This window comes from Acartia tonsa, chromosome 3, assembly GCF_053477335.1.
Source record: "Acartia tonsa isolate MP-2025a chromosome 3, ASM5347733v1, whole genome shotgun sequence".
NCBI classification, from domain to species: Eukaryota; Metazoa; Arthropoda; class Copepoda; order Calanoida; family Acartiidae; genus Acartia; species Acartia tonsa.
This window is the reverse complement of record NC_137262.1, coordinates 47,019,181-47,047,058: the sequence shown is the minus strand read 5'-3', so window position 1 is coordinate 47,047,058 and position 27,878 is coordinate 47,019,181. Positions and strand designations below refer to the sequence as shown.

Sequence of the window (27,878 nt, the reverse complement as noted above, 5' to 3'; positions counted from 1 at the left end):
TTTACCAACAAGTTCGTAATTATTGCAAACAAGCAAGGTGGGGTTAACTGAACTAATGTTAATCACAATTAAGGAAAAAGATCAATAGTTTATAAACACTGTTACTCATTATTAATTGGGGATGTATGCGCGCCATCGATCAATTTATCATCCATTGTCTTATTCCCTTAATTTCCATGATAAACTGTATGACAATTTTCTACATTTACCTCCAAATATATCTACTAAAGTATTCTGAGGCATAATTTCACTCAAAAGATTAGGAGGTGAAATAAGGATTTAAATTCCATTTGTCTATCCAGTTTTTGTATCATCATTTTTGTTGTGACTACTGACTAACCAAGATCTTGGAAGGTTATTGATTGCTCATATCTAGCACAAACCTTTATAAAATTACACATACTTTAGTGCGTAATATATTTAATATCCTCAAACCGGCCTAGGGTCTATGCAAGGCTACGTAGTAAAGAACAAATCTTACTACTTTATATATTAGGATTGTACTTTGTTTTCTCCAGATATATATAATGGCAGAACCTACCGAATATTCAGACGAGGGATTAAGGTAAGATAATAAGTATTTCATTGAGAACCTATGTTTTTAAACAGTACTACATTTGATTCTAAATCATTTTAGTTAAAATAAAATTATTCCCACTGCACTCACCCCCTATCTTATTTTCGATTTATTTCAGGGGTTTATATTCTGCAAAAGGGGGGGGGGGGGTATAAAAATTTATGGTTGGGGGGAAAAATGTAAAAAATAAGAGAACTGAAAACAATTTTTCCATTTTCCCACCTCCTTTGTGGAAAAAAAAATATGTGGGAGGGGGATAAAATGAATATAATAGAGTTCTTTAAATATTTTTTTTTCACTTTTCCCCCCTTCTTGGTGGAAAAAAACTAAGGGGGGAAAAATAAAAATTCTATAGCAGGGGGGAAAAAGAATCTTGTGCAGAATATACATTATACACCTTTGATTTATTAAAAAATGTTTTACAATAGGTTATTTGTTTTAAACTAATTTTAAACTTTTTAATGTTTAGTCTTGTGTTTGATAAAGCCCTTGCCCTCCACGATCAGGTCGAAGATTCTTCAGGTTTGCTTGTTATTTTTTTCATGTGTATTAAATTATTACAAGGTAGAAAGGGGTAATTTTTTCTGCTTATCTTCTGTGAGGGTTTGTGTTTAAACAGGAGTAGAATTTTGCATGGCAGTTGATTTCATGGGGTACAGCGTGGATTTGTGAAAAAAAAACCGCGAGATATAGCGGTGGTTTCGCTACTGTTTCTTCGCAGTTCCATATTGTACCCCATTACATTGGAGCAACTGCCATGCTTAATTTTAGTGTTCTACTCCTGTTTAATTAAAGTATTAAAACACGTACCTTCACGGAAAATAAGCAGAACAATGAACTCCTTTAGTCCATCTAAGTTTGCTAATTTTATATAACTCTTTCTAGAATTTATAATCGTTTTGTAGATATACAGGGTGAGTCAGAAAAAACTGAGTTTTCCGATTTTCTGATACAACCAGTAGGAATATGGAAAAAACAATTATAGGTTCTTGTTCTCTATAAAAATATACATTAAACTTAGAAAAGGTGTTTTTGAATATCTCTGAAAACAACGGCGCTTTTTAGAGCATAAAGATTTCAAAAAGTGTGTGTGATGACTTTTTCGACCATTATTTTGTACTTTTTAGGTAGATTTATTTATAATAAAAAATGTCTATCATTCTAAAAAGATAAACAAACATGTTTTTTGATCATTCAAATTTTTATTCAACAGATTGTAAATATTTGACATCTTAAAAATACAATTTAACTAAATCAAATTATCACATTATAAATCAAACGTTTTGTTGTAATCTATTGTTAAGATTTAATACCCCATGACCGGAAAACCAGCTCATGACCGGAAATATTTCATCTTGTTACCTAAATTCCTCCCCCCTCCCCCTGAATTTCCTCTATATTTGGTGCAAGAATGGATTTAATCTCCAAAATCTCCGCCCCCTTTTGACAAATTATACTTGTGTGTTATAATCCATCATAATAACTTCATTTAAATAGGGTAGGGTTTCTAAAAGGCATTTTTATTTTAATAATTCAAACCTTGATAACTTTTTTATCTTAAGAGATTTTTATGTCAAATAAAAAGGTTTTTTTTTCTTTTTACTATGAGCTACGTTATTATAGAAGATTCTTTTAAACCACATGCATCACAAACAAGAAATATGAAAAAATGGCAAATTGCAGTACTCTAAAAATGCTTTTATAGGAGCCAAAAAGCATTTTACATTTAAATCTCATTAAGGTACTTTTCTTAGACCTTTTTCTAAATAAATATTGAAATTTTAAGATTTTTTAATACAAAATAGATGAGTTATTTTAATTTTTCTTGATCAACATTTTTCACACAAGGCATTTTTTTGACACCATACACCTATCATAGAGGCCGCATTTTTAGAGATAATGAAAAACACCTTTTACAAGTTTGATGTGCTTTTGTACAGAGAACAAGGACATATAATTATTTTTTCTTTATTCCTTCCGGTTGTTTCTGAAAATCGAAAAACTCAGTTTTTTCTGTCTCACCCTGTATATTTTATGCTTAAATTTCATTTATTTAAATATATTTAATTTATTTAGAACCCAGTACAAGCGAGGATTTTCAGCACAAAGTAAAGAAATGTATTATGATGTTGGAGGATTGTACTCGTATTGTTTCATTAATAAATATATTTTCCAGGTTAGAAATATTTTAAAAGGACTTACCCTTCAAAATTAATGCTTTTAACTGTTGACAAAGTCACTAGATTTTTTATAGTATTGAATAAGACTCATTAAAAGTCTGGTATATGTTTACAATCTTCAATTTTAATTTAATAGAAAAACATTTTGTTAATTGGAAGATTTGATTTCTCCTATCATTGATTATTACATTAGCACTTCACAACGGTCTAAGGGTGGAAATTTGGCAAAAAAGTCATGATCAAATTTTATTATTTTAACTTGATATTATTGATTTACATACCCCAGCTCATGCATAATGGACAAGGAAAAGAAAAAATAACGTTAAGAACTAAGTTTTTTTTTACTTCAAAGTTGGGTCAAATCAATATTTTTTGAAGGTCAAAAATCTACTTTTTATTTTCTACCTAGATATGAAAAAAAATTTTTTTTTGCTTAAATATCTATTAAAAACTAATTTCGTTCATATTCTTTACAAATATATACACCAAATCAATAAATAAAAACATTTTTATTATATATTTTACCTTATAAGTGTCAATTTTATGCTTTGAAAGTAAATTTATGAAATAATTTTCGTCATTTTTTTACTGAAAAATTTAGCAAAAAAAATTAGTTTTCGTCATTTTACTCCTAGTTGCGCTACCGACCCCATACCAAACCATATATGATTCTAAATTTTGAGAATATAATACAGCTTTTAGTTAAGTTTCCAGAGTGGGGTCAGTAGCGCAACTTTAAAAATTTTTAATCTGAAAATTGCCTGTAAAACATAAATTTTAGGGGGGGTGGGGGGAATTACACATCATAACAGCAATCTTAATTTCTCTGTTATAACATTACAATTAAAGATAATTGAGTAAAACTTTTTAAAATTAATCAGTAATTACTTGAGGAACAATAATTTTAAAGGAAAACCGCGACTTACCCGCAGTTCCCGCAAAAAAAGCCGCCGCCCGCAGATTTTAAAAAACAAAACATTTGTTGCATACCTATGTCATTTCTTTTTTTTATTTTAGTGTTTAGGGAAGGTGTTTGCAACTCTAGTCCTTAGAAGGAAAGTGCAAAAATAAATTTTGTAGTAGCGTAGCTACTTTCAAATTCGCAAAGTCCGTCAGTCTGTATGAATCGATATGTAAACATCGTGAATTTCTTTGCTACAACTCAAGACGGTTAAAAGAAAATCTTTTTATGAACATTACCTGTACTAACAATCATCTAGTGTAAGATTTATTTGGTCTGTCGTTAATTTTCTTACAGACATTAGATATCTGTAGGGAAAATTTGATCTACTACGCAGTTTTATTTTTTAAGAAAGCTGATTTTTTGTGATAATTAGGCTCACCAACAAGCATCTACTTTTTAGTTCACTTGGTCCCCTCATCTGTCTGTAAAACTCTAAGATTTCAAAGAGTAAATGTTTTCGTTTCTTCTGCCTTTTTTTGTAAGATACAAAGCATTTTTATGTTATGATTTAGCTGGCAAATACTGTTTTAGTCTATTACTTGGTCTACCGGTTTTTCTTTACTGTTCTAAAATGAATTAAAGTTTGTTTGATATCAATTTTATGATGGTTATCTTAATTTTGGTTAGATAGGGGGGGGGGGGGCATAGATACAAAAAAATATTTAGTTCAGTTATGAGAATACTTTTTTCCTTTAAAACTCAGTCTGATACCTTTGAAAACAGAAGTAAAATTTTAATTTTGGTAGTAGAAAGGGGGGGGGGGGGTTGGCGATGTTGGCCCCTGTAGGCCCTTGAGGGACAGTACTAAATTTAAATAGGTATTTATAATGGTAGACTATACAGGTAGAAAAAAACACATAAGATACTTCATAAAAAAAAAATAATCAATATCTTTAATAGGAAGCTCGATTATCCAGTCTCAATATTTATTTTCTTTAAGTTTAAAAAGACCTAACCCCTCTTAAATAAATTATAAATATTAAAAAGCAGTTGTAAGTGGATAGAAAAAGGTGTATTATAATACTTTTATTCAAATAGATCACTCTTTTCTATTGACTCCAAACTGCCAAATGAGGTAGCAAATAACACGGCGGAATTCGGCGGTAGACGGCGGTTTCAGCGGGAAATCCCTATTATTTATTAATAATCGTTTACCTAGGGTAGTAATTGAATCAGGGAAAAAATTTGGTTCAATTATCTTTAAAAATAACAAAGTAGGAACAAAAATTATATTTTAAAAATCACCCCTTTTTGGTTACCCCCCAATCACATTCCTGTGCACGCACCTATACTGACCAACTTTAAAAAGTTGCCTAATGTAATATATTACTCATAACTTTTTATTTTAATGAATTCGGACGGGTAGAAGTGTAAATATTTAAATTTGATTAAAGCTATACCAAATTTCCACTAAACCCCTTAAATAGACCGTAGTGCACTTGTTACACTTAAACAAATTCTTTATTAAAATGTTTGATGAATGTTTAAGTAGCTAGAGCTATATTTATTTCTAGTGTAAGAATTAAGATTTGTATGAAATGAATAAGTTTCCATGAAAAATTTAAACATTTCTAATTCAAAGAATATTAGTAAAAAAGCTACTTTCTTGTAAAGTTTTTGCCAACCAATGGACAACTACTCTTTTTATTTGGTTCATCATTGGTTTGTCTGTAATGCTCAAGAGGTCATTCAATTTCTATTGCCACATAGTATCTTCTCCAGAATTTGTTCCTACATGATATCCCATGGGAGGTATGTCATATAATATCATATTTTATTTTAGTAATGAGAACTATAAAGAAGTCGCTACAGAGCATTTAAAATATTTTATGTTGCCAGTATTACTTGGAGATATGAACTCAAGGTTATTATCTAGTTGAAATTAATTAGAAAACAGCCTTTTTAAAGACTTTTACCTAGTTGCCTCGCCGCTAGCATCAAGGCGAGAAATCAGCTTAAAACCACCCCAAAACATTAATAAAGCATCCCTGATAAGTGAATTAAATTTAGACCAGTAATTTCCGAGATCTTTAGCTTTAAACAAAATCCTTACTCGTTAAAGTATCTATATTTCCTTCCAGTCAGTTTTCAAGAAAGGTAATATCTTAAATAGGTAGGTAATATATTTTGTTAAAAAGGCCGGTTTAAAATTAGTAATAGCCTAGCTGCTTATTCTAATGTTACTTAATCGAGTATTTTTTTATTTCCCAAGCCCAAAGTGTTTAAGACACAACTGAAATAAGTACCTTTATAAGCTTAAGTACAATTTCAATGTTTATTGTATAAAAATAAAATAAACAATGTCTTGCTTAAAACTGGATTCTCTTACTTAACTTAATCTCTCTAACACGGAACCATTCTCTGTAACCTTTTATCATAGATTATAAAAATACGGATATCAAACCACTTGAACTTTAAAAGTGATGCAAACTAGATTAACAGGTACAGAGCGGGCAGAGGTTGTGGAAGCTTCACAAATATACTACATTGATTTCCTGCAGAGGTAACAAGTACATTTTTATTACAGCTTTCCGATATTATAGTCCGTCTAATTATTTTGTGTTTGTGTATTTTTTATTCCTTTTTTCACAAATGTGATCTTAGATTCATAGCAATTTGAATTGTCAAAATAAGACATTTTTGTCGTGAAGATACTCTATAACTCGCTTTGTCTGTTAGTTTGTAGCGTTATGATGGGGAAATATGATTCTGTTCAGCTGATTTTTTTGGTTAAAATCAAAATTTCTTAAATCTTTAAGTTCATATTTTCGGTTATTCAAAGTCAAAGATTTTTTTTGATTTTTTAGTATCGATTAAATTGATATTATCAATCTTTTTTTTTTTAGAGTACAAGATTATGAATTCGTGGATGGATTTAAGATTCCAGAGCTAAAATCTGTGAAAGTTGAGGGTGGAGGTTCGGGTCCGCCACCAGGAAGGCCAGGACCTCCAGATCTTGCACAGATGAATAAGGAGAGAGATGCTAAAATGGCAAGATTTAGGTAACAGTTTTTTTTCCCTTTTATAAAATTTTTTTTTAAGTTTAGGCAGGTCCGTCATCCGTCAGTGAGTTTAAAAAAAGTTTCTTTCGGTCATTAACAATGAGCATTTAGTATAATATTAGTTTTTAATGCAACCATCTCGTAATCAATGTATAAATGGCACTTAGAATTCGAATTTCGATCTGACATTTTGCATGAATAATCCTTGGTAGGTCTATTTTCCCTAAATCGAACAAAAAGTTGAAAAAGTAATGGCTAACGGCTGGCGGCTCAGCCGTTTTGCCATTTTTTTGATATCTTAAGAGCAAAGTAGTCACGAAACCTATCTCAACAAAATACTTTTTGTTGCTCATAAACCTTATTAAACGGTTCTAGCCGGTAGCTGTTGGTACTAGAAATTTTAAAGATGGTTCATTTAACATAAATCAAACCAAAAATATGTTTTAAAAAGTTTATTTGCTCTGAAAATAGGCAAAAAACGGCTGAGCCGCCAGCCGTTACTTTTCCAACTTTTTGTTCAATTTAGGGAAAATAGACCTACCAAGGATTACTCATGAAAAATTTCAGATAGAAATTCGAATTCTAAGTGCCGTTTGATCATTGATTACGAGATGGTTGCATTAACCCCCCCCCCCCCTTCCTTTACTTAGACTGTCTGTCGGTCAAGCTTCAAATAATAGCAATGCATTCTTAAAAGCATCTTCACTTTTTTTTACGACAAGTGAACATCTGAAATAACAACTCACTGTTTCCGTTTATCCATCCTAGATTCTTTAACGATCCGCTACTTTTGGATGTTGGCATCCTCGTAGAAAATTTTTCTTAGCTGATTACCATACATACATTAGTTGGGTTTCGCAACCCAAGTGAAACCCAACTTTTGTCCTCGTTATGAAGGGCAACCCAAATTAAACCTAACTTTTGTCCTCCTTATGAAATGCAACCCTATAAAAAGAAAGGGCCACCACTCTCACATGGAGGGGCCACTCCCTAAAAAGGAGGAGCGGGGCCACCTATCGCAACTGAGGAGCTAAAAAGTACTGTATGTGTATGCTGATTACTGATTTCCCACCTTAAACCAGAATTTATGAAAAATTGTCATTTTTTAGAGAAAAGAAAGAATTGGAGGGAGAAATCAAGAATCTGAAAGCCCTAATTAATCCGGGAACCAGGGACGAAGATTTGGAAAGAAAATTGTATGTTAATATGATCAAGAGATTTGTGCACATTGCAAGAGGTACCTATCTAATTTTATAAAAGAGAAGTTACTCTTCAATTAAATTAGTTGGAATAAGTAGGTTTTACGGTCAATTAGTAAATTAATATATCTATCTAGATCATGGTCATGTGAATAAAGGATTTATTTATATGTTTAAAGTAGGTAAATGTAAGCTGAATTTCATCTTTTAAGCTACTCTACATTTGACTAATCTTATAGATTGCAATGTTTTTGCATTATTTGAAGAAACAGCATATATAGCTATTGGCTAATCAAATCTCTAATGGCCGATAATAATTTTTAACCGAATGTTGAATTAAAATGATTTTTCAGAAAATGTAAGGTTCAAATAAAATATACCTATTTTTTCTCAGGGATAAGGGATGGGAAACGTAAGAAAATATTATTCCAGGCCTATTTTCCAACTAGGCCTAAAAAACTAGTTTCGGGATGACGCAGTAGTTAGATTTGAAAACTATGAACAATGATGAAATAGCTATTATATGAATGCAAAGAAAAAAAGTATAGAATAGAATTCAGGTAGTTGATTCCACAAAATATAATAAAAACTTTTCAAAGAACCAATTTGTTAGTGGCTTTAAGTAGAATCCCGTTAAGATGGTCATTATTTCGCCACCCCCCCCCCCCCATTTAAAAAAAAGTTTTTTTTGAGATAGTTAAATCTGATTTATTTTCAAACATTTTAAGGAGGGATCTACTTCACCCCAAAATTTGTATTTAGAAATGAACACCGCTTTAGCCCCCCAGCTTTAATAAATAAATTAAGTAGATTTGAATAAGTACATGGGTAACATTCTATCAACAAATTGTTCCATAGCATACATATAAATTAAGAATTTTTAAAAAAATTAATTTTACGTTAAGTATTAACAGAAAAGTTCAATTAAGTGTGCATTAATTTTTACCAAAATTAATGAAAAAATTTTTTTAACAAAACACAGTACACTTTTATTTACATATTGAACTAGTTTTGTATTTGTAATCATTTAGGTGGGTTATCAATTCCACATGAAATGTAACTTTTAAATTGTCTAAAGACAATGAGTTTTTCACATTGTTCTAAAGTATAAAATGTTGAATCCTACTCAGTCTTCAAAAAACGATCTCTCAATTTATGTTTTGCTATATGGACATTTATTAATGTGTAGGTTTAATAAAAAGTTGATGTGATTGAACGTCATATATATTGTTGTCCTTCTGATAGCAGAAACTTTCCATTGTTGTCTTTCTAATAGCAGAAATTTATGTTTGCTTGAATTAATTTAGCCAATAATGAACTGGGGGACGCGTTTGTTATTAATAATTGGTTAATGCTAAAAGCAAGTTTCAGGTTATTGGATATTGGCCTACAGCCAATGAGGAACTGGCGAAAATGAGTTGATTTTATAGGCAAAAAAGAAAAGTTGCCCCATCACTTTTAAAAGGAGGCTGAGACCTAATTTTCGGCCAGGTTTCCCATCCCTTATCCCTGTTTTTTCTTTAGATGAATTGGAATCGTTACAAATGGAAGTCGATGTTCTCAAATATATGGCAATGGCTAAGTATGTTTAATTTTTTTGTATTTGAAAAAAGGATGTATAGTTTACCCCTATCCACTTTTTTTGTGATTTCTCGCTTTTCTAAAACGTAAATTTTTCTTCTTGGTTCCTTTGAAATATTTTTTTTTGACTTGTCATACCGACTCAAAATTAATACCTACTGTTCATTAATAACTCCATAAACGGTCTACAATTACATTTTCATGAATGAAATAGCCTAAATATTCTTAAAAGTAGTCCGTAATTCGATGTTTTTTTTTTTAAATTCAACTTCTAACAGTTTTTGTCTTATAGATCTGGTCAGATAAAAGAAGAACCAGCAAAGAAAAGCCGACCTTTCAAACCAATGATCATTACAAAGGTACTCTATTTTATTTTTATTTCAGTAGCAAAGCTTATATGTAATATAATTATATCTCTGTCTGTCTACAATACCCGTCTTTTTTTGTGTGTTAGGGTCAAATACACTTATGTAGGTTCTCTTTTATATAACTTCATTCGTAATAAATATAAGTCTAAAATTACTCCTATAACTCCTATATAGCATTAAAAAGTATAGTTAAAGAGCAGCCCCGTTTCAGCTCAAATTGTCTGTTCAGTTTTTTTTTTCAGACTCTTTTAAGAGTCACTATTGAAATGTTTGTTTGTTTATGCTACTACCTAATGTACAATGTTTGTATGTATATTGTAAACACATAAAGACAAACAAAGCTACTTTTATATCCTAACATGAATAACACCATTAATAACAGCGGTGCAAAAGAACGAATAACATAATAAGTGGTTCCCTCTAAGTGCTTAGTCGAGCACAGATCTCTCCCACAGTATTATTAAAGAAATTGAAAATAAGGAACTATTGTGTACTGGGTAGCACAGTGCACTCCTAAAAAACTACCCCACCCCCCCCTTTATTTTTTTTCTAGATTAAAAAAAAATTAGGGTTTCTATGCTCCATAGCGCTTTGAAGGAAATCGAAAAAAAATGCTGAAATATGAAACCTTAAAAACCTTATTTTCTATGCGCCCGAATTTTAGAAAAGCTTTGCTTAAAGAAAAGATAAGCTTCTATATATGTTTCTCTGACAACAAGGATGACAGCAACTCTAAGTAGCGAAGTAAAACTAAGAGTCATGGATAAACAAACTGACAAAGTGAGTTATAGTCTTATAGAGCAGGATTTAAGTTAGTTATTTATACAGACGGACATTTCGATTCATAGAGTAGCTTCGCTATTAAAGATCTATAATTTACTCATTTCTTTTGAAGATTTCCCCCTTTTCTCAATACCAATTAATTTCTATAATCATCTCTACGATAAATATTAAAAATAAATTAATATTTACTCTTTTTTTCCTATTGCGAAGCTTCCCCATAATACTATAATTTTCAAGGTTCCTCTGTTCGTTCTGAAACATAGTTTTTTTTTCAGCTATTGATAAAGAAAAGATCATTTTATGCAATGATCATTTATTCTATAACTTACTTTGTCCGTCGTTTGCTACTCCATATAGCTGTGGTAGATTTGGAAAGTTTGGTGAAGATTCTGATCATTAATTTTAATTTTAAAAAATGTTTATACTCAAGAGCTTCGCTACTATTATATGTTTTTATGCTTGTTCCATTTATTACTCTTTTAATCAACATTCAATGTAAAACATATATTGGTAAATATTTATAGTAAATAAATAAATTGCGAAGCAAATCTACATTTGATTTATCATGATAATTGTCAGTGCATGATAACGATTAATTCTAATCTTTAGATTGCATAGCACCAATTTTAATTCATTCAAAGGGAATATGAAGTAAATTAAAACTTTTCTTAGGCAAAAAATAAACATTAACTATTGACATGAGTAATATATTACTACATAGCGCTACTTAGATATATAATCGTACTTGTTTATTTGTGTGTGTTTTTGTATTTTCCAATCAGTGTTTCATAATCGATTGACCTGTTTGGTTATTTATATTTGTTTCTTTCCGTTTCATAATATATGAGAGAGTTTTCTCTTTATCAAGTTTTATGTAAAATAACAAGGATGTATAAAAACATTGTGGTTGTGATTTACTATTACTTGGATCGTACATCAGATCATAATATTTTCTAATGAAGTGAAACTCGCAGAGGGCGAAAAATAACGATACCCCCCATCAATGGCCATCCACCCCCCTTTTCCCCATTCCTTCCTCTACTACTGAATAAACGAACTGACCAGTAAATGAGTGCCATGTTAGCTACTTAGATAGACGACAATATTTCGGCCCTGTCATAACATCCATGTATATGCTATCCATTAAAGGGAAGGTCAGTTCACAAATAGATAGCTATAATTACCCTGTAATTAATGATAAGAATAGATTTATTGTTAGCTGAATGGATCTTACACCATATTATCATGTACTCTCATAAAGTGAAAATTGTAGTGGGCTAAAATAACTATTTCCACCTTCCCCCTTCCATCCACCACTTTTACTTTTATTTTGACTTCCCAATAACTTAACAAACATAGCACATTAACATTTAAGTCAATGTTTGCCATTATTATCATTATGGTGTATTGTTTAGGATAAAATCCAGAAGGAAGTGTATGGTCTCGGGTACCCTAGTATACCTGTGCTCTCTGTTGATGAATTCTATGAACAAAGAGTGAGGGAGGGGTGGTGGAAACCCCCCTCATCTCAAACATCACTTCAAGTAAGTAGACATAGGATATAATAAGTAATGTGTACAGAGGTGATAGAAAGGAAAAGGTATAAAAAGGCATGCCCATGATCCTATTTTAATAGTCCAACAAGCGCCAATGTCAACTCTTTCCAGCAAAAGAAAAGTTCGTGTTTTGAAAGCATATTGTCAAAATATAAACGTTTTAATTTAAAAAATCCTTTAATTTTTGGATAATTCAAGTTATCGTAATTTGATAGCCCAACAAGAAATATTAACATCTCTTTCCAGCTTCGTATAAATAGTCGTGTTTTTATGTTTTGAAGGCATGTTGTCAAAATCTAGTCTTTTGTAATTTGACAAAACCCTTTAAATGGCAGGATCATGTCTAGAACCCTGTGAAGTGATACCCCAACAAGAGCTATTTACAAATCTTTCCAGTTTAATATAAATATTCATGTTTCTATGTTTTGAAACATGTAAAAATTAAATATTGTAATTTAGCAAATTCTTCTCAATTTCAGGATCACGCTAGGAATCCTGAAATGATAGCTCAGCAAGAAGAGGATGCTGCCAGAGAGCAGGAGGAGAAGGAGGAAAGAGATGATGAAGAAGAACTTGCCAGGAATATAAAATATAGTTCTCTAAATTAATCCCTTATTTTAAAAGGTTTCATATTTAAAAATAATTTTGGATTTAAACTTTAAAATAACATGAATATAACATGTATAAAAACACAAAAGGGTTAAAATTTCTAAACAGGATTGGATTACCATTTCCCTAGAAAACACTAGGTACATAATGCGGTTATGTCTGATTTTAAAAACAATAAGTTTAATTTTGAAAATTGTATTAGTCAACTTTTATTCTAAACTATATTTTGTATTTAAACAGGGCCAGAGCCAAGGATGATTGGAAAGACGACCACAGGCGGGGCGAGGGAAATAGGCATAATATGGGCTAAATCCATACACTACATCTTTTGTATTTTTTTTACAGTGATATCGTTAATTTATCTGAAAAATAAGTAGTAAAATTGATATGTTTTTTATTTTTTTTTTAAATCCTTGTGAAAAAATCCTCCAGATAGGAAATGTTTATAAAAGGTCAATTAATTCCAATGAAATTTCAATTATCATGAGATTGAAAATTTATTAAAGGTTATGTTTATGTTATATTATTATATGGAATAGGGCAATACATTCATAAATATAAATAGTTAAAACTAAAGACAAGGATCGAAATTAAATTATGACTTGGTTTTGCGAAAAATAAAGCAAAAATATTATCAGGACTTCCATATTTATTGATTAATTAAAATGAAACTTGGATTGCTTAAAAGGAGGGAGGCGATTGTGACACTTTTTGAAACCAAAACTAAAATTCAAAGGAAGTCAACTAAAAAAAAAGTTACAGCACTGACATTTGGTATGGCAGTTGCTTTAAAGAGGTACAATGTGGAATTGTGAAGAAACGGCGGCGGAACCACCGCCATCGCCGAATTGTTTTTGTTTCACCAACTTTTCTTCACAGTTCCACATTGTACCTCTTTAAAGCAACTGTCATTCCAAATTTCAGCGCTTAAACTCTTTATTAAGTTGAATTACTGTAGTTTTGGTTTTAAAAAGTGACACAACCGCCCCCTTCCTCATATGAGCTTGAGCTATCTTACTTAATACTATTTTTTTTCCTTTTTAACTGGTTTCTTAATGCATTTTGATCATTGAAATAGTGTTGCGCTATTTTTAAATGTGTCCTAATAATCTGTATTTAAATCCGTGCTTGATCTGTTCAGCTATTAATTTAATTTTTCAAAATACTTCTTAAAATCCATGAAACTAAATTGAAATGATAATATTTTATTCAGTAAACTATCCAACTGTGATTTACTCTTTATTTTTTATTTGGAGCGTAGCTATTCTATGATCAAGGTATGTCCGTCCATCCAATTTAGAAGAACTATAAATAACTTCCTTGCATATTGGTGGATTTTAAAGATTTAAAAATGAAATGACGTAGGTACTTGGTGTTTCATTTTTTATATAAACCTATTTGTCACTAAGTTATTGTTGCGCTGATTATGGACATATTTTCCCTTTTTTCTTTTTCATCTTTTTCGCCCACTCATTTACACCACACTAGCGTACGTTTATTTTATATTTAAATCAGTTTTATACGTATTTGCTTTTTAGTCAAATTTTTATATTAACATTTTTTTAGTAATATAGTAACTAGTAAGATGGAAAGATAAGATGTTTTGATACAAATGTTAAGTTTTACGAGAAACTAATATCAATTTCATATTTAAACTATTGAAATCATTGTTTGTCCTGAAATTGGTTTTAGTGTACTTTAATTTGATCCTGATTCTTAAATTAACTAAAAGACATCAAATGTCAATCCTTAAAATTATTATTTCAGATCTGGTAGCTCGACATAGGTAATAAATCCTATAAGATGGCTGGTGAGGCGCCATCTGTGCCAGGGGCTGGTCCCGCTGCCCCAGGTTAGCCTTGTTCTTGTTCAGTAGCAAAGCTAACGAAGCACTTAATCAAGTTAAATCTTAAAAATCAAACGAAAGAACACTTATAATTTCATGACATAAATTGTTGATTATCCTAAAAATACTACTAACACTCTACAATGTTTGCAGTTGTTTGCAGACTCGCAAAAAAAAGCACTTGAATATGTGTTATAATGCAAGGCATATTATTTATCTCGACTCATTCAGACAACCAACCATTTAATTATTCGACCTTTTTTCTGGAATTATTATCAGTACTACACTTACACAAAAATTTTAATTTTTTCATCTAGTTAATCAGTAGGGTAAACTCTCAAACAGGGGTGTATATACTGCAAGTTTGACCCGGTTTTGGAGGGGGGGGGGGGGGATAAAAAAATGTAAAATTTAAGAGAGCTGAAAAGCATTTTTTCCTCTTTTTTCTCCCCTCTTTGGTGAAAAAAACTAAAAGAATATGTGGGAGGGGGGATAATATTAATAAAATAAAGAGTTGAAAATATTTTTCCATTTTATCCCCTTCCTTGCTCGAAAAAACTAGGATAAAAAAAATAAAAAAATTGTAGCAGGGGAAAAAAATGAATCTTGTGCAGAATATACACCCTTGGACTCAAACCTGGAATATTTCATACAATAAAATTAAACAGACTTCACTTTCACTTTAAATAATGACAACTGGACACTAGATCTAATGTTTTTTTATTTATCAGGTGCTGAAGACCATCGTGATGGCCAAACAGTCAGAGGCCAGCTGTTCATATGTGGTCCTAGATATACAAATCTTCAGGTATAATATTCAGAGGCCAGCTGTTCATATGTGGTCCTAGATATACAAATCTTCAGGTATAATATTCAGAGGCCAGTTGTTCATATGTGGTCCTAGATATACAAATCTTCGGGTATAATATTCAGAGGCCAGCTGTTCATATGTGGTCCTAGATATACAAATCTTCAGGTATAATATTCAGAGGCCAGTTGTTCATATGTGGTCCTAGATATACAAATCTTCGGGTATAATATTCAGAGGCCAGCTGTTCATATGTGGTCCTAGATATACAAATCTTCAGGTATAATATTCAGAGGCCAGCTGTTCATATGTGGTCCTAGATATACAAATCTTCAGGTATAATATTCAGAGGCCAGCTGTTCATATGTGGTCCTAGATATACAAATCTTCGGGTATAATATTCAGAGGCCAGCTGTTCATATGTGGTCCTAGATATACAAATCTTCGGGTATAATATTCAGAGGCCAGCTGTTCATATGTGGTCCTAGATATACAAATCTTCGGGTATAATATTCAGAGGCCAGCTGTTCATATGTGGTCCTAGATATACAAATCTTCAGGTATAATTTTCAGAGGCCAGCTGTTCATATGTGGTCCTAGATATACAAATCTTCAGGTATAATATTTAGAGGCCAATTTGTAATTTAAAATTAAAACTACTTGGTTGAAAAGTTTGGAAATTACAAAACGAATCTATGAAAATTCAATAAAGAAACCAACCAATGAGAAAACGTGTGTTTATTTTACTGGTGTATACGTCCAATATCTCCTCCCTCCCAAGCTTCACAATATTTGGGTCATAGAAAGAAAACGAAGTATCGGGTTTCGTAGCATTTTCACAGTAGCTTTTGAAAGGTTATTTTTGGTTATGTTAGGTAAGTGTTAATGATTGCCCCGCAGGGTTAGAGCCCCTGCAGGAGCTAGAAATGGGAGAAAAGCAACTGAGAAAATGCGACAAAACCCGAAATTTCGTTTTCTTGCCATGATCCAAATATTTTTATTTTAAGCTTGCAATATTTTGAATTATAATAAAATATTAATGCTTTGTGTTTTTGTAGTATATTGGAGAAGGCGCGTATGGAATGGTGGTGTCAGCCCTTGATAACGAAACTAAAACAAAGGTAAAATAGTTTTTATGTGTATGAATTGACCTATCAATATAAATTCATAATCCTATTCATAGAAAGAAGATGAAGGGAAAACGTAATAATGGATTTATTATTAATTGGATCTTGCACACAAGATTGTCATGTTCTCTAATAAAGTGACTAGGTATATTGTTCTTATGTATATAATGAGATGATCAAAGTAAAACTTGTAGCTGGCTAAAATAACGGTACCCCCGTCCCCTCCCCTACTACTGGATGAACGAACTGATGTCTATGTTAGCAACCTAAATTGACGTCAATTTTTCTCCTGTCATGTTATCCACGTATATTCTACATCCATAATGATAATATATTGAGGAACTCTAGGAAAAAGATAGTTGATTTGAACATGTTCAGTAAGAAAGATTTCAGTTTCAATACTAAATTTAAACTAGACGAGACAAAAAAAATAATTATGTTGTTGTTTAAGGTTGCCATCAAGAAAATTAGCCCTTTCGAACACCAAACTTATTGCCAAAGAACATTGAGAGAAATTAAGATTCTCACTAGGTAATATTTTTTTTTATTAAAGAACAATTCAGGGGTGTATATTCTGCACAAGATTCATTTTTTTCCCTGATGCAATTTTTGTTATTTCTTTTCCCCTCTTAGTTTTTTCCTGTAAGGAAGGGGATAAAATGGAAAAATATTTTCAGAACTCTTTATTTTATTCATATTATCCCCCCTCTTCCTTCCCTCTTCTTTTAGTTTTTTACACCAAGGAGGGGAAAAACAGGGGTGTATATTCTACATGGGATCCCCTGCTCAGGGGGGGGGGGGGGGGGAATAAAAAAAAGTGGTTGGAGGGAAAAAAAATTTAAAAATTAAGAAAACATAAAACATTTTTTCCATTTCCCCTCCTCCTTGGTGAAAAAAACTTTTAAAAATGTGCGGTAGGAAGGATAAAATAAATAAAATATAGAGTTCTTTAAATATTTTTCCATTTTCCCCCTACTAAAACTAGGGGGGGAAGAAAAATAAAAAAATTTGTAGCAGGGGGAAAAAAAAAATCTTGTGCAGAATATACACCCCTGGTCAAAAAAATTAAAAAAAGTTATCAGTTCTCTTAATTTTTACAGTTTTTTTTCCTCCAACCACATATTTTATTTTTTTACCCCCCCCCCCCCCCCCTTTAGCAGGGTCAATTTTGCAGAATATATACACCCCTGAAGCTTCATGAAGAAATATTTTCATTTTTTAACTCAACATTAAGTACATCAAACTATTGAGTTTTTTTCTTACTATTTTAACATTGTTTATTCAACAAGTTTTGAAATAATTCTTGTGAATTCTGTTTTATTTTTAGATATTAACATAAATACTTTAAAATATTCATGAATCTTACTTAACCTCTCCATTGAATTAGGATTATTTAGAAATATATTATGTATAATTTGAGTTCTTCGCTACGAACTTACGAAGCCCTAAAATATTAATGTTTTTAAAAGATTTAAACCTTTTTTTTAATGTCTATTTCACACATTAACTACTACTTTTTTTTCCGCATATTTTTTCATGAATTTGAAAAAGATTGATTTTAAACTTAGGGTTAACATTTCTACTAAGGTCAACTTTTATTCAACTTTATATTAATATTTTTTTTATCAAGATCCGTGTGTTTGGTCTAAAAATAAAAATCTTACATTTAGGTTTAATCATGAGAATGTAATTGACATCCGAGATATTCTTAAACCCACTGATATTGACAGGTGAGTCGCCTAGTAAGGGATATAGCCATAGTAAGAAAAACTGGTTTGCCTTTAACTTGATTACCTTTTGGTGTCATATATATTATAATAACTTCAATAAGATAGAAAAAAATAACATTTTGTCCCTGTGTTAGGTAAATGTTAATAGGGTAGGTGAAAATACCTCTTTTTGAACCATTTTAACTGCTATGCAATACAAATTATCAATACAAAAACTTATTAGGGTCAGTCCTTTTGTTTTAGTTTCAAAAGTTACATTTCCAAAATCATCCCTTATTATTGTACTGTTTCTCATAAATGTACATTTCTTAAAATAAAAGATAGTGTAGATTTAATTTAATCTTCAACTATAACTGGCTTAAATTCTTGTACCTAAAGAGGACTATCCACGAACAAGAGCACGTGATTTTAAGTACCTTCCAGCATTGATCCTGAGTATTTTCTTTCAGAATATAATAGGTCACTATTAATAATTAATATATTGACGAGTAAATTTATGTTTCACCTCTTCAAGTTGAAGAAAAGTAAAAAATGTCCACCATTTTTCGTTAAAATTCTATCAAACGTTTTGTTGAGTTCGGGGTGTCTTTAATTGTTCATGTTGTGAAATGATAAAAATTAAAAAAAGTCAAAAGCACATTTACTATATCTCATATGTATGTTTAAATTAATGCTAATATGGATTAATTTACAATCTATATAACACGAGTATTCGCATATGTATCATCAAATATCCATTTTATTAAAAGAATTAGCTTCATAAAAGTTTTCAAAATCAATTAAAATACCTAAAAAAACATGGTGAAACATAAATTTTCACATCAATATATTAATAATATATGGTGACCTATTATATTCTGAAAGAATATACTTAGGATCAATGCTGGAAGGTACTTAGAATCATGTGCTCTCGTTCGTGGATAGTCCTCTTTTCACTGTACTGGTACACACAATATTTTTAAACATTACCGACTAACCGATTAATTTAAAAATAAAAAAGTTTAATATTTTGACATTTATTCATAGGTATTTAATTTTAGTATGAAGGATGTGTACATTGTACAATGTTTAATGGAAACTGATCTATACAAGCTGTTGAAAACACAACGGCTTAGCAATGATCATATTTGCTACTTCCTTTACCAGGTACGGACAAAGAATTACTCAGATTTTGCTTAATTTTTTTGCGTAAAACTGCATAGGGTTAAGTGCAAATGGAAAGGCAGTGAAGGAGACATCAAACTAAAAAAATATTCTTGTACTAATGGTTTTCTTACACACGTTTCCTCATTCGATTGCGGATTAAAAACTGTTGATACATTTATTAAATCTTAATTGGTTTGTTATTATTACTAGCAAGTTTAATCTTAAACTACCTAATAAAGGGTAATTTCTGTTTATCAACAGTTTCCACTATCGTCCATTGCCTTATACCTAAGGATATGTACGGAAATTATGTTAAAGGTCTTAATCGTCAGGAAATTACAAAAAAAAATACGATGGTAAATATCAATTTTTAACCGCTCCATCTTTTTCGCTCTTTTTCTTTGATTATTTTGAATAAAACTGTTTTTCTTTAAGATTCTTCGTGGGCTGAAATACATTCACTCTGCCAACGTTTTACACAGAGATTTAAAACCATCTAATCTACTTCTGAACACTACTTGCGACCTTAAGGTATGTTTTATTTTTAAAAAGAATTTTATTTTTTGTTATTAAGACAAGTAAAAACAAAAAAAAATACCTATCCAAATATATACATTATGAAACTAGGGGAGAGGAGAAAAAGGATCTAATGTACCTATAATGTTTAAAAATTGACATTGTCTTGAACCAAATGGTCTTCGAGTATTGCCTTAAACATGACATTGTTTGAATATACTAATAAATGCATACCTACCTATGTATATATTTGAAAACTTACCTAGTCAACTTTTAAAAAAAAGTAAAAGTTTGCACCAATTTTAAGAAATTCTCATTCTTTTGTGTTACCTAAACCAACATATTTTATCAATTTAATGGATTTAGATTTGTGATTTTGGTTTGGCAAGAGTAGCTGATCCTCAACACGACCATACTGGGTTCCTTACAGAATATGTTGCCACGAGGTAGCTTTATAATAGTTGTAGTTATAGCTAGGTAGATTATATTAGGTTCAAAAGAGTAGCTGATACTCAACACTAACATACTGGGTTCTTTACAGAATATGTTGCCACAAGGTAGCTTTATAATAGTTGTAGTTATAGCTAGGTAGATTATACCATACTGGGTTCCTTACAGAATATGTTGCCACAAGGTAACTTTATATTAGTTGTAGTTATACTCAATATATTCAAACTAGAATTTTATGATTAAAAATGTTTCCTTGACACCATATACCAAGTCGCAAGATAATACTTGTTTGTGTACCTGTCCGACTATACACAGTTTAATGATATGTATTTCTATTTTAGATGGTACCGAGCCCCAGAAATCATGTTGAACTCGAAGGGGTACACAAAATCTATTGATATCTGGTCAGTCGGATGTATCCTGGCAGAAATGCTGTCAAACAGGTTTGCAAATGTCTATCACTTTTTAAAGTAAGAAAGCTGTTCTACATTTGGTGCGTGTCTTTTGTAGGTATGTTAAAATGATTCAAACGATTTTATAATTGCATCATGGTTGGGGTAACAGCGGTAAATAAATTCTTTATTTTTTAAAAAGGAGGTAGGTATATTTGTGAGCCTGTTTGTACCGAAATATCTCGCTAACTGCTGGAGCATCAACTATGCAGTGAAGCTTCATATTGGTCGCGGGAGGTTTTTTTTTACTATATTAAAATTGTACCCTCCTAAGTGAAATGTCCCTAAAATAGTTAAATATTCACTTTTCGACAGCAACACTAAACACTAGCGGTCAACCAATTACGTTAAGAGATATTTTTCAGTTATAACTTCATAATTGTCTTGACATATCTCACGATTCCTTCTTAAGCAAAATATTTTTGTTTTAATTAATTTTCATTTTTCAGGCCAATTTTCCCCGGTAAGCATTACCTGGATCAGTTGAACCATATTCTTGGCATTCTCGGCTCTCCATCTCCTGAAGATCTCAACTGTATTATCAATGAAAAGGCGAGGAGCTACCTCCAGTCTTTGCCCTATAAACCAAAGGTATGCTTCCCATTAAAGTCTATGTGTTAAGTTACATTGTAGTTCGTTTAGATATTAGCTCATCAATTGAAAGTAAAATATTTTTCAAAAGTTAATTCTTACGTAATTTATGAAGGATTTGCCCTGAAAATAGATAAAAGAAACGGCTAAGTTTTAAAAATATCAAGAGGGGCGTCGTAGCTCAGTGGTAACGCAATGTGTTACGGTGATGAGAGTTCGAGTTCTAGTCCCCATGTGGGAACTCGAATTTCTCAGTTAAATACATTCACGCAACTTCCCCTGGTTGTGTAAGAAGGGGATTATTGAGTAAGTTTGGATACCTAATAGTCACGTACATAATATCAGTACTACCCTTATCCCAAGCTCCTCTGCGGAGAGCGTCATTCATTACGGTGACTTAACTTGGGACACCTGCCATACTCGGCGAGGGTGAGGTAATAATGAGTAGCTCTCATGAGATAGCGGGTCAAGTCATAATGTGCTTGAACGTGGAGCTTGATAGCCCTAGTGGCTATACAAAAAGTGTCTCAGCCTACTCCATGACTACTTAGGTCCAAACCCTAAGAGACTATGGCTAATCAATCAATCAATCAAAAAATATTAAGACTTGAAAATCGTATTCTTGTGATATATTCAATTTATTTTCACAAAAACATCATGACGACCAGTTTAGAGATGTCTAATTGTTTATTTATTGTAATACAAATTTATATACAGCATGACCCTCGAAAAAGTATTTTTAAGCATCTGCAGCCCATATTTCTCAATGAATTATCAAAAAATGTATATGTCCTTGTTCTCTGTAGATTTCCACATAAGTAGATATAAAAATATTTTTTTTACATCAATTAACAGCTGAGATTTTTAGAGCCAAAGTTTTGAAAAAGTTGCTGAGGAAAAAGTAACTTTTCAAGAAAAATGTTTTTAAAAGTGAAATGACGTGTTTTCCTCATAATTTCAATACTTTTTATAAAACTTATATAAAGATGTTTCCAAGAAATTTATTTCATGCTGAAAGCACTTTTTTCACTTGCTCTAAAAGGCATTTTTAGATTAGTGTAAATTGCAAAAACACCCTTACAGAAAGAAATCCTATAAAAAATAGTAACAAATTGAAAGTTTACATTAACAGAAATCCAACACTTTTTATTTTATCAAAATAAGTTAAAAAAACAAAAAGTTACAGCTACAAACTTTTATTAAACATTTAACAATTTAAATGATTTTTATGTGTCTTAGATTAATTCGATGAGTGGGCGTGAATTTATTGGTAAAGGTGGCGCTAATCCTTCCGGTAATGAGCATAAATTGGGGAGGGGTTTATTTAAGGTCATATTAATAAGTGGGAGATATTATAAGATTTGAGGGAAAATGGTTATAAGAAAAATGTATTCAGTAAAATTTGAAAAGTAGTTTTTTATATGTAAAAGTAACGTTTTTTAATGCAATAAAAAATGTATCAATTGTAAACTTGCTCTTCTTTCTTATTTGTTTTTTAACTGGTTGATAAAAAGTAATATACTAATAAAAAACTAAGAAATATTTAGCAATATCCAGTTTCTCAAGCACTTTTTCCAAACTTTGGCTTTAAAAATCTCTGCTCTTAATTGATGTAAAAAAAATATTTTGATATCCTTTGATGTAGAAAATTATAGAGAACAAGTACATATGATTCTTTTAATATTTTATTGAAAAATATAGGCTGCAGATGCTTAAAAATACTTTTTCGAGGGTCATGCTGTATGTTTGATCAGGGTGTCGGAGCCGTATAATTTTGATGCGGCTCCGGCTCTGCGGAGCCGTATTTGGAAATACGGCTCCGGCTCCTACCTTAAAATTAATATATCAATTTTTTTATTATTGAATTTGATAAAATAAAATAAATAATATAAAATATTTTGCTTTTATTTGATTAAAGCTATATAAAAGTAGAAGGATGTGTGTCTATTTGTTAAGTAACAATAGTTTTTCAGTTTATTATATGGAAATAGACCGTTGCCAAATTATAATATTACTTTAAAAAATCATTTTTAGCTAGTCCGGAGCCGGAGCCGTTTTTAACCTAAAATACGGCTCCGGCTCCACCAAAAATGTTGCTGCTCACGGCTCCCGGCTCCGGAACACTGTGTTTGATGGTATACTTGGAAATTATGCTTGAAATAATTTTTAGGAAATGCATTTCATGCAACGATCCCTTTAGATTCTAAGTGCTATTTGTGCACTGATTACGAGAAATAAAAAAACACATACACACTTTAGGTCCCATGGAACAGATTGTACACGAACGCAGATCCAAAGGCACTTGACTTGTTGGAGAAAATGTTAACTTTTAACCCACACAAGAGGATAATTGTAGAGGATGCCTTGGCTCATCCTTACCTTGAACAGGTCATTTTAAACAAACAAACTGAAATCTACCCCCCCCCCCCCTATTTTAATTTATTGAAAATTATTTTGGTGGTGGGGGGGGGGGGGTGGTGTTTGTAATCTCTGTGATAAATAAGATTTTGTAGAAAATACTCTAGCCTATTCCTGATTATTTGTGTTGTTTTTTATTCCTTATACATGAAAAAGTAAAACAAATTAAAATTCAAAATCTTTATTTTTAACCATAATCCATAAGTATGCTATTCTAAAATATCTACATTACATTTTTATCTAAGATGAGTATATTAATCATTTTTAAAAACTAATCCATCTATCCCATTGTTAAATTAAAGAGGGGGGGGGGGATGTATTTGCTTCTTATACATCTAACTCTTATCTAGGTAGTATTCAAATTTTCTTTGAAGTTACTAAAAAAGGTTTTCAAGGAAAGTTTTAGTTCATTCAAGAAACTATGCTTTATTTAAAAAATCACGAATTTTTTAATAATAATTTTTTTTGTAGTACTATGACCCAGCAGACGAACCAGTTGCTGAAGAACCATTCAGATTTGAAATGGAACTTGATGATCTACCTAAAGAAAAGCTTAAGGTCAGTCAGTATTTTGCTTTCTAACATTTTAAAATGTGGAATACTCCTACATCAAAAGTAATCTATCTTCGCTTATAACATTGTAATTTGTTGTCCTAGGAATCAGCATTCAATAAATCAAATGAATAAGATGATTATATCACATAAAAAATTGTTGTCAAAAACGTTAAAAATCTACAATTATTAAATGGATGAACGTACGGACATTTTGGTTAAGGTTATAGAGTTGCTACTCTTTCTAAAACAGGAATCACCAAGACAAGTTTTATATCGATAGGACAATTCTTAATTGCCTAAATAAACGATCAGAGCTATCCGTAATTGTTAATGAAAAGGGCAAATATAAGTTTTGTGAATTTTGAATGTTTGTATGATTAAAATCCCTAGCTAATCCAAATGCAATTTCAGGAGTTGATTTTTGAAGAGACTACGAATTTCCTGCCTCGAATTCAAGTTGATTCTGCTGAACCCATGCAATAGAGAGACACAGGCATTGTTCACTTAACTTAAAAACATAAAATCTGCATATCATGCAAATGTGCGATTTTCTTATTATTATTAGAGATCGTGAGGAATTTACGATAAGATCATATACTTCCTCCCAATGATGATAAGCAAAAGAACTCTTTCTTCTGTCGATTAAAATCAATTTTTAAAAACCTTGGACATTACTAAATTCAATAGGAAGCACACAAAGTTTTTGTACCAATGAATACGATAACGTGGATAATGATATAAATCTGTAGGGGAACCAAAGGGTACAAACCTAAAGTGATAAAATTTTCAACCAATAGATTTAATGTACAGAAGGAAAGGTATGTTCAGTTCATCACATTTTGGGATTTTATTTGAATTTTCCATTGTATTGTTCCTAAAGAATGATCCCAGGTAGGGTTGGGCCGGATACTTTTTTGGCTGGATACCTGATCTCCGGCTTATTTCTAATGCAGGATATCAGGTATACGGTCGGATATCTGGCCAATGATCGATATCTGGCAAATTACCGGAGGCCGGATAACCGGCATTAGAACTCAGCAGGATATCCGGATAGTTTCAATATCCGGATATCCGGTATCCGGCCGTATATTGAAAATGGTCGGATATCCGGCCCAACCCTATTATGAAATTATAAGAATTTACTTAAGTGAACTGTTTATATTAGAAGCGATGAGAGAATGGAGCTCAACCTAATCTAACTCAAGCAAATTCATTTACTCAACTTTTATTTAAACAAAAAAACTGATCCCCTCCGGACCAAAATAAAAATAAGTTTTGGATAAAAATAAATCCACAAGGACAAATAGAAGTGTGTATGATTACCTATATTTATTTCATGTTTTTAAAATACCATAAGAAAAATAATCTTTTTAGCTTTTATAATGGTGAGCTTTTATGTAATCTTTGTATCTTAATACCTATAATAATCTATTTCATGTTCAAATTCTTAACAAATAATGATTCTTAAAAGTGAGATGGATATATATGGCATATGCAGAAAATCTATTTAGCTTCTAACTTTTCAATATTTAAAGGTTCTTGAATTATCTTGAAGGGGGGGGGGGGGGGAAACAATGAATATGACGCGCTTTTTTGAACCAAACCTAATAAAAAAAGACAAATACAAAAATGAATTTGTAAGGGAGGTGGCTGTTGCTTTGTTAATTAAGTTTGGATACAAAAAGTAGCACATCCGCCCACCCTCATCTAATTTTGATGGTACAGAGAAAACAATAAGTTTTGTCTCCATAATGATCATAAATGACTAATGAAAGAAAAGTTGTTGGCTAAATAATTTTCTACAAGTGCCCTTTTTCTTTCAACAGAATCTAATAACCTTACTATGGGACACAAAATTTTACAGTATTCTAAAATCTATTTTTGGTCTTAATAAGTGTATTATTAATACTTTTATGTCTTTAGAATTAACCTGTGTTTTTCATATTTTATCATTTGTATCATATTATATTTCCTACAAGTTAAAACCAATTTTTATTTGGTTTAAGTATAAATGCCTGAAAATATTATTTTCCTAAAAATAATTTTAAATTAATTTTTGCGGATTTTCTGCAATACTTTATCTACCCATTTTAAAAAAGAATAACAAACTTCAAAATTCAAATAAGGAACATTTTTTGAAAAATGACCTTCCCTTCCCTAGTGTTTTTTTCTGGTAATTATTTTGAATGTATGTTTGGTCTAAATGTTGAGTTTAAATATTTTAAATATTTCATAGGATTTATTAGTTAATATTTTTTTGAGGGAGAGTCTTTACTCCCCCTTCCCTCTTTCCTTCTTGGTAAATCTTTTAAAACTATATTAGATATAGGAGGTTATTGTATTCCTATTAAAACCAGAATAGCTTGCAAGATCATGGAGATCGGACGGACTGACAGACATAGTCATACAGGCAGACCTTGTTCTTCTTTATGACAAACATAGATAGACAGTTCCTATGCTTTTTTAATGTCGCATAAAAAGGCGAATATTAAAAGCTTTATATGTTCTTATTTCTAAGCTTTTTGGTGTGGACGGACAGATATACAGCGATTTATTTTGTTACATTTAAATCTTGTAATAGTTGTATTAGGATTTAATTCACTTGAAAAATCAGCTGGATTTTTTTCAGTCATACCTCAATATTTTAATACTTTCAACACAAAATCCACAAAAATGGTAATTCAGGTGTTGTTAAAAAAATGATCTTGTCCACTAGATGTATGGTACATGGTATTTTTGTGGTGAGTCACGTTACTTTTATTGGTCCTTCTTACAGTAATTCTTTGCTTTACTGATCTAACCTGAAGCAATTTATATTAAACTTAATCTTAATTCTTTTAAAAAACTGAAGAGAAATATAATCAAATGCTATGAGGGGAAACAGAATTATAAAAAAGCTTAAACATTACATGATTAAAATAGCCTAATACCTGTCCCCATCCCAGCATTTATTTTCCCTTTCTATAGTGTCACTCATACATTATCTCCCTACATCAAAAAAGCCCAAATAATGCCAGGGAAAGAGGGGATATTTGTTGGATAAATTATTCCAAAATTTTTTCTGTCACTCAATATTTATTGGCAACCATGGTTAGAATTTAAAAACTGTAGATTACTAATACATATCCAAGGATTATTTTCTTAAATGCAGAATAATACTATTTTTGGCTACGACTCTAGCATATAGGGTCTTTAAATCATAAGGAGCTGAAAATAAACTTGATTAAAACCATATCTAGACTAAAATCTAATTACAAAATAGTTTAAAACTTGTGAAGCTTCCCCAAAAAGGAGATGTTAATCGATGAATTAGTTTTTAAAATCCCATATAACAGGATGATGTATAATTTAGAAATGAAATTGAGAAATGAAAGAATAATTTATTATTCATTGTAAAGTCCCTATATCCCTGCTTCTAAG

General features: G+C 31.1%; 2 protein-coding genes across 4 annotated transcripts; both read left to right on the top strand.

Moving 5' to 3' along the window:
* The first annotated feature begins 460 nt into the window (after positions 1 to 460).
* On the top strand, positions 461 to 13,406 carry Tap42 (immunoglobulin binding protein Tap42). The gene is made up of 12 exons (XM_080154256.1): positions 461 to 565; positions 1,047 to 1,099; positions 2,654 to 2,753; positions 5,505 to 5,585; positions 6,156 to 6,224; positions 6,568 to 6,723; positions 7,833 to 7,960; positions 9,447 to 9,504; positions 9,796 to 9,862; positions 12,070 to 12,198; positions 12,690 to 12,791; positions 13,061 to 13,406. The coding sequence occupies exons 1-12, from the start codon at positions 528 to 530 to the stop codon at positions 13,127 to 13,129; spliced, it is 1,050 nt and encodes a 349-aa protein (XP_080010382.1). The 5' UTR covers positions 461 to 527; the 3' UTR covers positions 13,130 to 13,406.
* Positions 13,407 to 13,691: 285 nt separating this feature from the next.
* On the top strand, positions 13,692 to 25,844 carry rl (Mitogen-activated protein kinase rl). 3 transcript variants are annotated; one of them, XM_080154254.1, is made up of 14 exons: positions 13,692 to 14,671; positions 15,397 to 15,473; positions 16,532 to 16,594; positions 17,052 to 17,131; positions 18,271 to 18,330; positions 19,371 to 19,476; positions 19,912 to 20,007; positions 20,359 to 20,438; positions 20,784 to 20,885; positions 21,344 to 21,485; positions 23,745 to 23,873; positions 24,375 to 24,461; positions 24,870 to 24,951; positions 25,627 to 25,844. In XM_080154254.1, the coding sequence occupies exons 1-13, from the start codon at positions 14,623 to 14,625 to the stop codon at positions 24,939 to 24,941; spliced, it is 1,143 nt and encodes a 380-aa protein (XP_080010380.1). In that variant the 5' UTR covers positions 13,692 to 14,622; the 3' UTR covers positions 24,942 to 24,951; positions 25,627 to 25,844. The 3 variants fall into 3 exon arrangements, with proteins under 3 accessions (XP_080010380.1, XP_080010379.1, XP_080010381.1); XM_080154253.1 differs by having other exon boundaries at positions 25,624 to 25,844; XM_080154255.1 differs by lacking the exons at positions 13,692 to 14,671; positions 15,397 to 15,473 and adding an exon at positions 16,026 to 16,089 and having other exon boundaries at positions 25,624 to 25,844.
* Positions 25,845 to 27,878: the final 2,034 nt, after the last annotated feature.